Source organism: Vanessa atalanta, chromosome 7 (genome assembly GCF_905147765.1).
Source record: "Vanessa atalanta chromosome 7, ilVanAtal1.2, whole genome shotgun sequence".
NCBI lineage: Eukaryota > Metazoa > Arthropoda > Insecta > Lepidoptera > Nymphalidae > Vanessa > Vanessa atalanta.
In genome coordinates this window covers 6,497,223-6,508,291 of record NC_061877.1, presented here as the reverse complement: position 1 = coordinate 6,508,291, position 11,069 = coordinate 6,497,223, and the positions used below count along the sequence as shown (strand labels likewise).

The following is an 11,069-nucleotide window of genomic DNA, read 5'->3' as shown; positions in this document are numbered from 1 at the left end:
GATCGACACAGTTTTACATGAAGAGTATTTATTTCGACCGCTATACGAACTTACATCCGTCGATCGTCACAGTTTTACATGAAGATTATTGATTTCGACCGCTATACGAACTTACATCCGTCGATCGTCACAGTTTTACAATATAATATCGCTACAACTTGCTCCGCTTACGGTTTACAAGAATCTGCAACATGGAAGACAAAGTTGACAAGCAATATGTTTAGTTATTTTACAAATTAATTATTATTGAAAGAAGTTCAATCATTATTTATAGCCTTATTGCTATTTGTTAATATACTTGATTTAAATTTCATAATTAATAGTCACCGTGGTAACCCTTTACTATCAGTATGCATCGCCCAGTACATACTTTTTTGCAATTAGATATTATCGCAAGACGGCTACCATCAAACCGTTTCTATATCATATTAATTTCATTATTATATTTTATTCGAGGTTAACCCCGACCTTCTTTATATCGCTTTTATATAATAAATATAATGTCTCATTGAGAACACTCATTCATATGACGGCCTGCCATACCGTCATTTGTAATAATCATTTGTATTATTTATAGGTAAAGTGCACGAAGCACATTCTCATTATAATTATATTTTGCCATGCATCCACCATTGATATATGAGTAGGCACTACACCGACACACGGATCTGCGCCACTCCTATATTTTAGAATAATCAACCATAGCTAGCAGCCTCGCAGTATAACCCGCACAGCTGCACCGCCTAGTATCATTTCTTATTATGTAATTTGATATGCATTATTGCACGCGGCCGATGCGGCGAGCGCATCACTCCACGCGTCCAATTTGAACCGAGCTGCCAAGCATCATACCCCTATATATGCTTTCACGAGAGTATGACATTCGGCGCAGGTCAGCCTTAAATCTATAGAATTTTGTATGGAAAAAGGCTGGCGCCGAGATTTTTTATCAAAAAGTGGCACGTCATTTTCTTCGCCAATACACGAACATATCCATGAATACACGAACGATTTCACCAAAAACGTATGAAAAAAGGTAAGCTTGATATAATGTCATTCCTTTATTATTCCATGTATATGTATACATTTACTATGCAATCTCATGAATTTATTTGTATGTATGTTTTTATGTTTCTATATATGACATATAATTCTATATATGTATGTATGTATGCATGTATGTAAACTCTCCAAAACAACTTGACCAATTTTGATTAAATTTTAATATGTGCTTAACTAAGTCTACGGACGGCTTATATTGGACCCGGTAGGTGGCGCTGCGACCGATGTTATGTTTTATATATAAAAAAAAAATGTATTAAAATAACAATAATTCATTCTCACGTATTTATGTAAATAGTATAGTATAGTCCGTTACAGTTCGACTATCCAACATGACATGATAGAATAAATATTATTTAAAATACATTATTGACTGAATATATCTTGAAAATGAGTCGGAAAACTTAACGTCCTGGTTATTTTTAATAGGAATAATAATGTCAAATTATTATTTATATTGAGATATTTATTTAGAATTTGAGAATACTTTTAAAAAAATAATACTATAAGTTATAGCTCAGTATTGAATTATTATTATAGATTAATATAGATATATTTTTTTAACTCTTTATTAATTACAAAAAAGGACAGAGTTTAAGCTAACATCCTGTAAGCCCGAGTGTGTAAGCCGATGTATTGTATTTACGTATGTATGTAGGCAAAGTGCTACAGAATACACAATATACGTATTATCTTGGCGTATATAACCACAATGCGTAAATGGATTCAGACAAATGTGATGTCGTTAGATTTGTGGTAGGCCGAATAATGGCATCATATGTTACACTAAAGCATCATTAAATTTCGCGGAAATAAAAATAACATATCTGTTTTTTTTTTCGATATCGCAAACATTGTACGGTTGCTAGATAATAAATTAATCGTTTATATTAAAAATAATTAAAATATATACGGCAAGAATTTTGTGGTATTGAAACTTGCATTGAGTTTAATAATTAAATATAATATTTCTTATTTTATTCACGTTTTCATAAAATTATTTTAGATACGTACTTAATTTCATTTACGTTTCATTGTTTAATAGATGTATTTATTTACATAAATTAATTATAATATATGATACGGATATCATATATCGAAAAGGTTCTTGATTGAATATTGTATTTTGTTATTGATTATAATATTTGATTAACAGGATTATACTAATTAAATGTGCCGCCGAGGTATCAATAATATTACCTTAATTACGGAAAGTTTGGTCATATAAGCAAAAATATATGTTATTTTAGTGTGTGCTTACCTGGTGGCAGGGATATGTGCAAGCCAGTGTGGTTAGTTACTCTCTACTCATCATATTACATTCTACCGCCAAGCAGTACAATACTTAGTATTATTGTGTTCCAGCTACAATGATGAGTGAGCCAGTGTAACTACAGTGTAACTCTGTTTCTTCTGCATATCAATGACTTGTTGCAAATCAGTAACATTCACTGCTATGCAGATGGCCGTGCTAATATTTCTTGGGAAAACGTCGAAGAAAACCGGAACAAACTTGTGTCTGAAATCGAGTCTTCTTTAAAGAAAGTCTCGAACTGGGTTCGGCTAAACCTAGTCCATTTGGGGTTGCCAAAAAGACGCAAGTTTGCGCGTTAACTGCTAAAAAAACACCATTTGTCGTTTCTCCACGATTCGAGAACATTCCGTTAGCCGCCACAGCTAGTATCGGAATACTTGGCGTCGATGTTTCGAGTTTCGTTCAGTTCCGCGGTCAATTGGAAGGCAAAGCCAAATTGGCATCAAAAAAGCTCGGTGTGCTCAGCAAGGCAAGACAGTATTTCACGTCGGCCCATCGTCTAAGTCTATACAAGGCGCAAATTCGGCCTCACATGGAATACTGCTCTCACCTCTGGGCGGGTGCTCCCCAGTACCAGATCCTTTCATTTGACCGTATCCAACGTAGAGCGGCTCGAATTATCGACGATCAAGCCCTTTCCGATCTGCTTGATCCTTTGGCTTTGCGTAGAGATGATGGATCGCTCTGCATCTTCTACAGAATTTATCACGGGGAATGTTCCGAGGAATTGTTTGGATTAATCCCGGCTGCTGAATTTCACCTTCGGACATCTCGTCAAAATTCCAAATATCACCCGCACCACCTAGATGTCCGAAAATCCACAACAGCGCGATTTTAAAGACATTTTGTGCCTCGCACAACCACTCTGTGGAACCAGCTTTCGCCGGCGGTTTTTCCGAACCGGTACGACTTGGGAACCTTCAAGAAAAGAGCGTACTCTTTCCTGAAAGGCCGGCAACGCACCTGCAAGCCCCCCGGTGTTGCAGATGCCCATGGGCGGTGGTAGTCACTTTCCATCAGGTGAGCCTCCTGCTTGTTTGCCACATTTTGACATGACATAATAAAAAAAAAAACTAGAGGAACAATAGACATAACATCTTAGTATTCCAAAGGATGAGCCGAGATGGCCCAGTGGTTAGAACATATTAACCGATGATTTCGGGTTCAAACCCAGGCAAGCACCACTGAATTTTCATGTGCTTAATTTGTGTTTATAATTCATCTCGTGCTTGGCGGTGAAGGAAAACATTGTGAGGAAACCTGTATGTGTCTAATTTCAACGAAATTCTGCCACATGTGTATTCCACCAACCCGCACTGGAGGAGCATGGTGGAATATGCTCCTAACCTTCTCCTCAAAGGGAGCCTTTAGCCTAGCAGTGGGAAATTAACAGGCTGCTAATGTATTTCAAAGGACGTATTGGCGATATAAGGAATGTTTAATATTTCTTACGGTATCGATCTATGGGCAGTATCGCCACTTATCATCAGGGAGTTTTTACTAGTCTACTTACTTATTTTAAACAAAAAAAAAAAAAAAACTAAGATTTGCTCAAATGCAAAATTATTCAAAAACTATAATACTTAAATTATAATTTGAAGAAGAGATAAAATATCACTGCGAGAGCTGTCTTCTAAAACGGATCGGAATGTAACGTTTTTACATGCGCTTTCTTTTCTCTTGTGCCACGATCAACCTGATTTAGGGGAGCCCCTAGAAGGAGGCTATGACCCCCTACGCTGATTTACCGAGAAAAATCGCCGTCACGGCTACTTGAAGAGAGATATCTCGTCCGACCACGCTTGAAGGCTCTGCGTCTAAGGTAAGGCCATAACTAAGGAAGTAAGTAAAGAAGCCTTAGTGACCGTGTATTGTACCTGGCTGACTGAACGTTTGTTTAATCAACGAGGTCACGTAAGAGGTAGTTTTACTATTAATACTCCTTTGTTCCAACGACCATTGGTCCTTTGATATACTTGAACAGCCAACTGCCACGTACAGTTATAACATATAGCTACAAACTACGATTATATACCTACTTTGTACCATACTTATTTTCGATTGTAATCGATATAATTTCCTTTCAAGTTATGACGGCTCTCAGATGAATATCATTATATTCGAAATATTTTTTTAAATCAAATATTCGTTTCGAGCGGATATCGTATCTACGATTGGCGTTTTTAAAAGTAATTTCGATATCGCCGCGCCAGATGGATGTCGCATTCATTATTATAAGAAATTAAATTAGTTTCTTAAAGATATAAACCAATATAGGTTTTATTTAATTTTTACTTTGTATTAATGAGCTTCAATAATTTAATTTGAGTGTATATATAATGATACAATCATGTAGGTACATCTGAACGTAGTAATTAGTTATAAGATTTAAAACATGAAAAGAATTAAATAATATAGTCATATATGTAAAGAATATTCGTATTGTAGTGTAGATTTAGCTCAGCTGTTATTTTAAATAAAATTAAGACCTACACGGTATTAGATATACCTAATGTCCCAAAATCATTAAAATTACTTTTCAATTTGGAGGTCCATTCCTCGACAGAAGATGAGGCTTTTGCCCAGCATGAGGAAATTAACAGGTTGTAACCTTTTTTAGAATAAGAGATCACAAAACTATTGTCTCTCTCTCTATAATTATGGTAGGTGGTAATTTTAGAATAGACTAAAGCTTGTTAATTATGGAAACATAGAGAAATAATTGTCAAAGTCATCTCAATGATGCCAAAAATACTATATTACTTAAGCGGCAATAAAAACTTTTAAGGAAATGGAAAAGTTATCGATAAATTTAGTTTTTTTTGTGTTTCATACATTTTGGGTCAATATAATTTTAAATAACAAATCGATTGTACATAAAAATTCTCGTGAACACAATAAATGTTGATTGTTTAGTAGAATATATTTAAATTTGACATGAAAATAATCATTGGAAGTGTGGTAATGAACGGAAAGATCGCTATTATGTGATACTTTTCAAAGAATATTTAGTGATTTTTTTGAGGGACGTTTACATTTTATCGATAAAAACACAAAATGTTCTCTAATTTTTATTTTATTTTTTATTATACCTGTAATATAATATGTTATTACAGCAAAAACTGGATACATATTTATATTTACATATGATCTAGGGCAGACATTAGTTTTTTTGTGTATACTTTTCATTCGATTTTTATAACGATAAAAAACTTTAGACATTTACTAAATTTTCTATTTGGGAAAAACTACAGGAGCTGTCGTATGGTACCCGTACTCCAAATATTTATGATTTTTTAATAAGTCGCTAAGGCTCTGTTGAGAAAACTGACATCAATTTATATTTAGTAACTAATAATATTTCATATGTTCAAACTATTTTATCATATTATATATTCCTAAACACATAAGTACATAAGCAGGAAAATAAAATAAAGACTAATATATCATTGAAAGTATTTTATTGTAAAAGATAAAACAACTAACGACAAAAACAATATATGAATATCAGTCGTTAACCCATTTCTCATTTATTTAGGATCGACGTAGTATATTTAATGACACTGCAAGAAATATAATTTGGCATATTAGCAGCTGGAAGCCAGCCTAGCCTTTCTTAGAATGGTTATGACGGTGGATCGGTCGGATGAGGTTATAATTGGTATTAATGGAGGCGGTTAATACAAAAATACCTAAGGTCGCTCTTCCCGGTATGCTGACGTATCTTAATAACACTATTATTAAGTTAAAATAACGGTTATTTAAATTAATTTGTTTTTTTTTTTTTTTTTTTATTTATTTATTATTTATTTATATAATACATTACAAATTCCTTTTACGGTGTTACAAAATCCCTGTCGGGTTTATCCGTACACCGGCATTCATCGAGAGCACTCGGAACTTTTAGTACATAAATATATTACCTATACACTACATATAAACTACATAAGATTTTGAGTAACTGATGTTTGTTTAATTATACTCATATGTGAGGGTATACGTTAAAAGATTTTTAAATTATGTTATTAATACAATAGTTACTTACGATGCACTACTTGGCCGGTCGGCTCGGTTTTGCGATAATGTATTTGAAAGAAATAACTTGTAAATAGTGCATAGTGCACATACAGGATGATCCGTTTCACTTTATGAGATGTTATTTTATTTTATTTTATTAGTATATTAAGTATTATTATTAATATTTAAAAAATATTCTTTAAGTTTCTCCTTTATATTTTTTGTACTTATTTCGTGTTTAAAATCATTAGTAAGATTGTTCAATATTGTTGGAACAAGATATTCTAGGGTTCGCCTACCGTATAGATTGTTAGTACGGGGTACGACAAGTCGTTCGTTCGACACACTGCGGGTTACTAATGCATGCTTAATCCTTTTTTGTAAATCCAGATTAAAAAAGTTTTCTAATAGGAGTGTGTATTTAACTTTGTCATGTATTGGTATGATTTTACATTGAGAGAACAGGTTATGATAATTACCCTTACATAAATTTTTAACTTTATCTGGCACTACGGATTTGAGTAATCGTATTTGGAGTTCGTAAATTTTATTTAATTGTGTTTTTGATGTTCTTCCGTAACTGCTAAGTCCATACGATATGATAGATTCAGCTAGGGCGTTTAATAGTAATAGGCGAGTTAAATATGGAATTTTGTTTTTAATAATAGAAAATTTTGCCAAAATTGATCTTAATTTTATACAACTTTATCTATATGCTCTGCCCAATTAAAGTGGTCGTCTATAATGAGACCTAAATATTTATGGTTATTAACTATCTCAACTTCGTCACATGTACACGATTTTGTGTTCGAATGTAAACATAAATGATTATGAACAATTAATTTTGGTATAATTGTGCTTCTATTTCGACTGGAACTAATGTACATAAGTTTAGTTTTTGATGCATTAAGTACGAGACCTACGTCATGAGACCATTTGGTTATCAAGGTAAAATCAGTTTGTAATTTCGATATAGCTGTATTTAAATCGGTTTCCGCCGCTATAATACACGTGTCATCAGCAAATTGATAAATTTCGCAATGTTTTATTAAGTTAACCACTTCATTGACATACGTGATATAGTATAAGGGTCCTAAAACTGAGCCTTGCGCCGTTCCTTCTGTGACATTAACTTTGTTGCTATACTCAGTATCGACTTTAACCAGATACGAACGATTATTAAGGTAGTTTTGACACCATTCCTTTAATGGTCCTCGTATGCCACAATTATCTAGTTTATCAATTAAGATGTCGTGTCTTAATGTATCAAACGCTTTACTATAATCGATGAAGACAATCAATACATGTTTTTTCGCATTTAGGTGTTTGTTTACAGTGTTAGTGAAGTTGGATAACAATTGTGTTGTACTTTTTTTGGGTTGAAATCCATATTGTGTAACATTAATTACATTATTATCAGCATAAAATTTATATATTTGATTAGAGATATATTTTTCAATAATTTTATCTAAGGTGGACAAAATTGTTATAGGTCTATAATTATCATACGTTTTGTGATTTCCACTTTTATGTATAGGTCTCACTACACCAGTTTTTAATTCAGTTGGATAATTACCAGTTTGTATAGATGTGTTTATTAGTTTCGCTATAATTGGTGATATTTTGGAGCCTAGAGCCTTTAGGTCCAAAGCCCTTATTCCATCTATACCAGGGGCTTTGTCACAGTTTAATGATTCTATTAATGTAAAGATATTGTCTGGTGTTGCATGTTTGAAATTTAACGAGGTGTTTACGGGGAGGACATACGTCGGTTTGTCTAGTAGTGTCTTATTGCAATTGGGTATTATATTTTTAACATTGTTTTGAAATTGTGAACTTGTGAATGGGATCTCGCGTAAATGTGATCAATACATGTCTTACTAATTTGTTTACTACACTCTCCTACACGGGTATATTCCGAGATCCCACACACAAGCCCGTGATTATACATAACAGTGCTATATTTATGTTTTATAGGACAGTTATATTTTAAGTCTAAGTTTATATCTCCTAATACATATATATCCTGACTCTGTTCTATTTTACTAAGAAATATGTCTAGTTCATTTACAAATAAGTGCTTACTATTACTAGGTGGTCTATACATAGCACACAAAGTTGCATTATATCCCCATGAAGTGTTAATTTGACCAAAAAGAAGCTCGAAATGTAGTGGTTTGTCATTTTTAGTAGTAAATTTATGAATTTTTCGTACGTACATTATAATGCCTCCACCTTTGCGTCCCGTATGCAACTGCGTGTGCATATTATATCCCTGCAGGTTGTACAAATAGCTTAGCGATTCTGAAATATTAGCTTCAGTGATTATAATTACATCGGGAATTTTTGAACTTTGCTGAATACAGTATTCCAGTAATGAGAAATTTTTGATTATTGATCTAATGTTTATATGTATGCATAATAGATTTGTATTAGTAGGTATACTGTCTATAAATATTTGTAAGTTAGTACAATCTGATAATTCTAAAATATCATCTCTGATGTTATCCATCTTTATAAGAAATTTTATCTATAGAATAATAAGTATAACCTGTGTACCTACGTATAATTAAGAATTATTTTAGCTTATTAACATCTTCTTTTGATCGAATAATTATTGCTTTTTCTTTATCACCTTCTTTGCGTGCACGTAAAATTCCTTTTTTGATCCAGATGAATTTGTAGGTGGTACTTAGTTCTTTTTTGGCAAACCATAGTAAATGTCTATTGTACGGTGTTAGGGTTTCTCTTAGATATATGGATTTTTCAATTTCAATTTTGTCAGTAGTTTCGGGAACAATATCGACCGCTTTAATTTTATGACAACTTGACTTTGCAGATGTTAACCATGAGTTTTGAAGTTGTTCATTTTTTAGTTTGATCAGGATAGGGCTCGGATTTTCTTTCTTACCTGGTAGACGAATTGCTTCTTTAATATCTTCAGCTTGTTGATTAAGTTTTTTTGCAACCTGTTTAGCTAGCAGATAAGTATTTTCATCAACCCTTTGAGGAACATTACAAATTGCAACGCAGTTAGATAATTCCCGCTGCTCTTTTTCTTGTAAACGCTGTTCCAGTGCACCTACCCTCGTCTCTAGATTATTATTTTTGTTTATGAGATCGATGTTCTTTTTCTTTAAATCTTTTATGGTTTCTTGGCAAGCTTCTAGCATTGTAATCACTTCATCCATTTTTTCACTATGAAATTGCAAGGACTGACTAAGTTCTTTCATTTCGCGTTTAATGGTTTTCTCCATTTCCCTTGTTATGTCTACCAACAGTTGCTGCATGTCGATTTTTAGATCAGGAGCCTCATTACGCTTGTCTTCCTCCTCTTCATCATCGTCAGGAATAACAATTGAGTGACGTTTTGGAGAATTTTCGTGACACTCTCGACATGTCCACTCTAGATTTTCCGCTGCACGTACTGCCGACAGCTGTTTATTCGAAAGCTCTGAACATATGGTGTTCAAATGCACTACCTTCTCACATCGGCTACATTCTAAACCAGGTTTATTTTTGGTAATATATTTATTGCACTTGTCACATTTAGCCATTTTGGGCGTATTCACAGATCACTTTTTATTACACCGGCACGTGTAATACGTTCGAGCGCACGACGATGAATGACGACGATGAATTATAAGTTATATTTATAGCAAACGACAAAATTGTCCTTTGTTATTTAATTGAAAAACTTATTGATCATCAATATGAATGTATTAATTAAAAATAACATTAACTGATCACAATTGTGTATTATAAAATTTCAAAGTAGATGGCAAAGTCCCCCACTACACGAGTATTTAGACAATCAATTAACGCATTTGGATTGGCGCCAAAAATGTTACAAAATTGGAGAAAAATTTTACCAAGACAATTACATAAATTGGTTTTTGTAAAGAGTAAAATGAATCTAAAATGCTCGCTTAAAAACATTTAGCAACTTTGAACTTTTTATATAACATACTTTTTAATAAAAGAGTATGTTCCTTACAGCGTATATCCATCCATGGACACTAGCTACCACTTACAATCAAGTAGCCCATTTTCCCGTCTGCATTGCGACTATAAACAAAAAAAACCTCAAATCATCCATTTGCTTGAACTATCCTGCCAAATTGATTAAAATATTTATAAATGTATTGTGTAATAGAACATTCAGTACAAAGATCAACAGACGATCTCTCCTACATTTTATATCAAACGCTCGGTTGAGCCTTGTCCGTTGATGAATGAAAAGTAATAACATAAAGAGATAGAAGCAAAACGTGGAAAACATTGTACTTATTTAAGGTGGGAGTCCGTAATGTTGGTTTGAAATTTAAAGGGATAACTCATTTCTAATGTACGGGGATTTTCATAACGCAATTAGTGGCTTAGAACAGAACGTAGCCTGGTATCGTATCGTATCCTGGTACTTTGTTTATACAAACAATTCACGCAGCCTTATAAATATGCTTAGTGTGAGATTATTTAATTAATATAAACTAATCAAATTACACAATTACAAAATCCATTTAACAAACTTCAACTTGGTTTTTAAGTAATAAGTCCATAAAAGAAGACTAACACAATGGAGTAAATTCAACTGGTAATTTAATAAAAAAAATCATAAAAAAATTATTGGTAAATGGTAGCAATTGCTATAAAACATTTGCATTTTTACTAAATA

The 11,069-nt window shown here is 33.0% G+C and overlaps 1 protein-coding gene across 1 annotated transcript; it reads right to left on the bottom strand.

Moving 5' to 3' along the window:
- Positions 1-8,586: 8,586 nt before the first annotated feature.
- LOC125065432 lies at positions 8,587-9,951 on the bottom strand. The gene is made up of 2 exons (XM_047673013.1): positions 8,958-9,951; positions 8,587-8,669 (listed from the first exon to the last, which is right to left on the bottom strand). The coding sequence occupies exon 1, from the start codon at positions 9,949-9,951 to the stop codon at positions 8,971-8,973; it is 981 nt and encodes a 326-aa protein (XP_047528969.1). The 3' UTR covers positions 8,587-8,669; positions 8,958-8,970.
- Positions 9,952-11,069: the final 1,118 nt, after the last annotated feature.

Coding starts and splice junctions, on each gene's coding strand:
- LOC125065432 (XM_047673013.1), bottom strand. CDS start 9,951: ATGGCTAAATGTGACAAGTGCAATAAATATATTACCAAAAATAAACCT.